The 5,912-nt window shown below is 36.0% G+C and overlaps 1 protein-coding gene across 1 annotated transcript; it reads left to right on the forward strand.

Annotated features, from left to right (window-relative positions):
• The first annotated feature begins 1,325 nt into the window (after positions 1–1,325).
• On the forward strand, positions 1,326–5,677 carry LOC118030452 (probable beta-D-xylosidase 7). The gene is made up of 6 exons (XM_073409294.1): positions 1,326–2,034; positions 2,371–2,673; positions 2,858–3,027; positions 3,116–3,213; positions 3,722–4,516; positions 4,637–5,677. Exons 1-6 carry the CDS (start codon positions 1,579–1,581, stop codon positions 5,221–5,223), a joined length of 2,409 nt encoding a protein of 802 aa, XP_073265395.1. The 5' UTR covers positions 1,326–1,578; the 3' UTR covers positions 5,224–5,677.
• The last annotated feature ends 235 nt before the right edge of the window (positions 5,678–5,912 follow it).

Raw genomic sequence — 5,912 nt, forward strand, 5'->3', positions numbered from 1 at the left:
TTGGAAAATTTGTTTAATAATATGGTTAATTAACATATTTGAGGTTATATTAAAAATGAGATTTATTAGGTTAAAAATTTGTTGGGATATAATTTTTAATATAAAACATCCAATGAGAAATTGATTTCATTAGAGAAACCCAAAATTTTTTATCTCACCCAGAAAAATTCTTTAACATATAAAAGTTCTAGAGTATATGAGGGAGAAACCAATCACCATCATATTAAAAAAGAAATATTCTACTTAATGGGAACAACTAAAATGGACTTGGAAAAAGAAGAGGAAAATAAAAGATTAGTAACTGAGAAAATAAAAGGAAGAAGATGAAAGATATCATTTTTTTTTTCCTTTTGGGTACACTCAAACCCTATACCAATGACTCCCCGTATTAAGGTAAGGGGCAATGTTTGTTAATAAGTATTTTGATGATTTATATGAATTGGTAGCCAATAATAACCTGTCATAATTGAAAGAGCAATTGGTGGCACCATGCTAAGTGGATTACAGAAGTCCATGTAAGACGTGCTTTGTTAGTAGTAATTATTATGGTCAATTTTAGAAGGCTATTAGAGAGTCGTACAGAAACAACAAAATAAGAAAACCAATAAGGGTTTTTGGATTATCCAGAATAACAAGTTTGAAATTGATCAGAATACCAGGAGTGCACGTACCAACAATTAGTGAACATCCATTCAACCTAAATCTATTCTTTGGCAAACTATAGGTTAGATTTTGGTTTTAGTTTTTAATCTTAGGTTTCGTTGTTGTTTGTTGAAAAGTAATTTTTTTTAAAAAATAGGTTTTTTGAAAAATAAATTCTTGTAAAGTAAATTATTTTACTATGTTTGGTAGTTTCATAAAAAATAAGTTAGAAAACACTTTTAAGTATTTGGTTATGTCATGGAAAATGAATTAGAAAATAATTTATTAATATTTTTTTTTAAATTTATTAAAATAATAAAAAACAAATAATTGTGAATATACACTATTTCTGTTTGCGTAATGTGGCTTCCAACAATGGATTGCAGATTTCAAATTCATGGAAAGAACAGTCACACTGGAACAACCTCTTTCATAGAACACAATATACAGTATGACTGCGTGTCGTCGAATATATGGGAACTGGGAAACAAGCGTTAGTCAATGCCCAAATAAAAGATCTTAAAATAGGTTCCTTCGCTTTTATATTTTCCCAGATCTTTTAGTCTAGGGCAAATAAATTTGAGCTATGTTATGTAGATGTCGGCATGCTGGACAGTATTAATTAGACTATATATATAGGAATAGACTGAACTGGACATATAATTATATCGTATTTTATCGTATTCATCTTTATTCAGGCACCGTAACAACTCGTAAAGTAATGCGTAGAGCAGATATGGTTTTCCTAGAAATTGTCAAACCTCACAGATCCCCAAGAGCCAAGTGATTTAGAGCCCTCGTCCTGGGGAAGAAATTGTCAAACCTCACAGATTCTGAATATCAGAATTGTCACCTGACCCTTTTTTCTATAAAACTCACTTCAAAAACAAATATAATTCATTCCACCTTTTCAGTTCTTATCAACAAATTCACAGAATGAAACTCCAAAACTTGGTCATTTTCCTCATATTCCATGTTACTTCGCTTCACTTGTGTGTTGAGTCGACAGATTCATCTCACCCACAGGATCCTTACTCATGTGCTTCTGCTTCACAACCTCCATACTCGTGTGATTCATCTGACCCGTCAACAAAGACGTATGATTTTTGCAAAACCACGCTGCCTATAAGCCGAAGAGCAGAAGACCTTGTCTCTAGACTAACGTTTGAGGAAAAGGCAACGCAGCTTGTTGACACATCCCCGGCAATTCCGAGGCTTGGCATTCCTGCCTATGAATGGTGGTCGGAGGGATTACACGGTGTTGGTTTTCTGACCAGGGTGCAACAAGGCATCAGTTTTTTCAATAGAACCATTCAGCATGCCACAAGCTTCCCTCAAGTCATTCTCACTGCTGCTTCATTTGATGCCCATATTTGGTATCGCATTGGTCAAGTAAGTGTATGTTTGGGATGTGGTTCAACATGTTTTGATTTTTTTAAAATTAATTTTTTAAAGTTTTTTTAGATATTTTTATATGTTTAAATAAAAAATAAATTAAAAAAAAATATTATTTTTATATATTTATATATATAAAAACACATCCATAGCTATATTTTTTTTTTTATTCATTTCATTAAAAAAAGAAAAACAGAGGTCAACATCCAAAGTCATGATATTCAAAATGGAGTTGGGAGTACAATTGTAAAAGTAAATGGATGTGTCTGGAATTTCTTTTCTTTTCTTTCCACCTCTTTTGATCATTGATCATTTGTGAATGGATTCTTGAAGGCGACTGGTAAAGAAGCAAGAGCCTTATACAATGCTGGGCAAGTTACAGGCTTGGGATTTTGGGCACCAAACGTCAACATATTTAGAGACCCTAGATGGGGAAGAGGGCAAGAGACACCTGGAGAAGATCCATTGGTTGTAGGGAAGTATGGAGCGTCATTTGTCAGAGGAGTTCAGGGGGACTCTTTTGAAGGAGAGTCGACCCTTGGTGACCATCTTCAAGCTTCAGCTTGTTGCAAGCATTATACTGCCCACGACTTGGACAATTGGAATGGCGTGAATAGGTTCAGATTTAACGCTATAGTGAGTGACATGCAATGGTTTAAGAACCTTATGTGTTTAAATAGTTTTTTTTATTATATATATATAATTTATGGCCATATCCCAGTTGTTTTAACTTGATGTATAATGTTTGTTTTAAGGATTTTGTGTTAAATGAAATTCTCTGCCATGTTATTTACATGCAAGCACCATTTTCTGCGCGCAGGTCACATTGCAGGACATGGCAGATACGTACCAGCCTCCATTCAGAAGTTGCGTACGAGAAGGAAAAGCTAGCGGGATAATGTGTTCTTACAACGAAATTAATGGAATCCCAAGCTGTGCACATTACGATCTCTTGACTAAGACACTCAGACAAGAGTGGGGCTTCTACGGGTAATAAGATAAAATAAATGTTCCAATGATGGGAATGAAAATTATTTAAGAAACAAAATTATGCAAGGTCATTGTTGAAAAAATATAGGTACATCACGTCTGATTGCGATGCCGTCAACGTCCTACATGTTGAGCAAAAATACGCTAAAGCACCAGAAGATGCAGTGGCCGATGCGCTTAAATCTGGTATTGTGACTCTCTCCTTTTGCCTTGCTATACTAGAATTTGTATTTATATGCAAGTTAAATGAACAGATCAAATAAGGAGGAGGTGGTTGGTATAGATGTTCAATGAAGGAAAGAATAATGTGGTCCACAAGTGGAAATTCTCAGAGTATCTGCAGATCTGGGCAATATAGTCGTCAAGAAAATCCCAGGAAAGGAAATCCCTCGAGATTGTATGTACTGCTAAGTGGCATCTCGTTTAGGCAAAGCTAAAATTAACTGGTCTCAACATGAAAGAATCCCTTGCATTTTTCCTGTGATAATTAACATATTAAGGAACTGTCGTGCTTCACAGTAGAATGAGCTAGGATTGTGTGACTCACCAAAGGACCTATCAAACAGCTGCAACAGCTATGGTTAAAGAGCTTGTTTCAACTTCCGAATTCAGAGAGACGACTTACGAAATGCATAAAAAAAAAACAAACTGTAGCTTGTTTCTGTCTTCTAATCTCTTAGAGAACGAATTTCAGGGATGGATGTGGAATGTTCAACCTCTGCAAGATCAAAAGATTTCCCTGTTAGTTACTTGAGGAACTACACCAAATCAGCTGTTGAAAAGAGAAAAGTGACAGTAAGTGAAATAGACAGAGCCCTTCACAACCTCTTCTCTACGAGGATGAGATTAGGACTATTCAATGGCGATCCCACCAAACAGCTCTACAGCGATATTGGTCCAGACCAAGTCTGTTCTCAAGAACATCAGGCTCTAGCCCTTGAAGCAGCTCTAGATGGCATTGTCCTACTAAAGAATGCTGATAGACTTCTTCCTCTTTCAAAATCAGGAATCTCTTCTCTTGCAGTTATAGGCCCCAATGCGCACAATTCAACAAACCTTCTTGGAAATTATTTTGGTCCAGCCTGCAAAAATGTTACGATATTGGAAGGATTGCGGAACTATGTCAGTTCTGCCTCGTATGACAAAGGTTGCAATAATGTTTCGTGCACTTCAGCTGCAAAGAAGAAACCAGTAGAAATGGCACAAACGGAAGATCAAGTGATATTAGTAATGGGACTGGATCAAAGTCAAGAGAAGGAGAGGCTTGATCGTATGGACTTGGTGCTCCCAGGGAAGCAGCCAACGCTAATAACTGCTGTAGCCAAAGCTGCCAAAAGACCTATTGTTCTGGTGCTTCTTGGTGGAAGTCCAATGGATGTAACTTTTGCAAAGAATAATCGAAAGATTGGGAGCATTTTATGGGCTGGTTATCCAGGTCAAGCTGGAGCAACTGCACTAGCGCAGATTATATTTGGCGAGTACAACCCAGGTGAAGTATTACGAAGCTTGCACAGTGTAATTTGGTCCCTAATTCAACTAGAAAGAGGCGGTGCATATTCTACTGCTAAATTATTTTCAATTGAATGATGTTCATCTTGCTGCAATGCAGGAGGGAGATTACCAGTGACTTGGTATCCGCAAGAATTCACCAAAGTACCAATGACAGACATGAGAATGCGTCCTCAACCATCTACAGGAAATCCTGGCCGTACTTACAGATTCTACGAAGGGGAGAAGGTTTTCGAATTCGGGTATGGTCTCAGCTACTCAGACTATTCTTATGCGTTTGCCTCTGTTGCACAGAACCAGTTGAACGTGAAAGATTCAAGCAATCAGCAGTCTGAGAACTCAGAGACTCCTGGATGCAAGCTAGTTTCAGACATTGGTGAAGAACAATGTGAACATATTAAGTTTAAAGTCACCGTCAGTGTTAAAAACGAGGGACAGATGGCAGGTAAGCATCCTGTATTGCTTTTTGCGAGGCACGCAAAGCCTGGAAAGGGAAGGCCAGTCAAAAAGTTGGTTGGATTCCAAACTGTGAAATTAGGTGCAGGAGAGAGAACTGAAATTGAATATGAGTTGAGCCCTTGTGAGCACCTCAGCAGTGCTAACGAAGATGGTGTGATGGTGATGGAAGAAGGATCTCAAATCTTGCTTGTTGGGGACAAGGAACACCCTGTCACTATTATAGTCTGATGATAATCCATGATGATTCTTCACCCGCAGTGGGTTGCAATTTTGATCGCAAATAATGGCTCGTAGGTAATTAATGATATAGAAAATCACTATCTCGTGTGTTCTAGCATGCCTAAAGTTATACTGCCTACCTACAAAACACACACCGATGGAAGTTTGAAGTAGCTCGATGCAAATGTGTCCATCATTAACAAAAGCTAGAAGGCAAAATCACTGCTCTCTCCTCAATGAACAGTAACATGTATTTTTTTCTTTTTCTTTTTTTCTGTTTTTTGCTTTATTTATTTATTTATTTTCATTTACATGCATTGAGTTTATTAGAAATTGTAACTTTTTATATATTTTCGTTTTCTTTATATGAGATTATCATAGTCTCATAAAAACATTTGAAAATTAAGTTTTGTTATTTAATTCGGTTTTTTTATAAGAGGATTATCGTGGTCTTGAAAAAATATATCAGCACTGGATTAATGCTTAGTTTTACGATCATCTATTTTTTTTCTATCATATTATTAAATAAAAAATGATCTATCATATTTTAAATAAAAAAATAGTTCAAATAAAACATAATTATTATGAATTGGACTTGTGATTTATTTCAATTTATTTTCTATAGGGTTATTATGATCTTAGAAAAACATACCGTTATTGTGTTGGTGCTTGATTTTTTTATCATATTATTAAATAAA

The sequence above is a fragment of the Populus alba genome, chromosome 5 (assembly GCF_005239225.2).
Source record: "Populus alba chromosome 5, ASM523922v2, whole genome shotgun sequence".
NCBI classification, from domain to species: domain Eukaryota; kingdom Viridiplantae; phylum Streptophyta; class Magnoliopsida; order Malpighiales; family Salicaceae; genus Populus; species Populus alba.

Coding starts and splice junctions, on each gene's coding strand:
- LOC118030452 (XM_073409294.1), top strand. CDS start 1,579: ATGAAACTCCAAAACTTGGTCATTTTCCTCATATTCCATGTTACTTCG. Junction 2,035..2,370: donor TTTGGTATCGCATTGGTCAA/GTAAGTGTATGT, acceptor GGATTCTTGAAG/GCGACTGGTAAAGAAGCAAG. Junction 2,674..2,857: donor GGTTCAGATTTAACGCTATA/GTGAGTGACATG, acceptor TTCTGCGCGCAG/GTCACATTGCAGGACATGGC.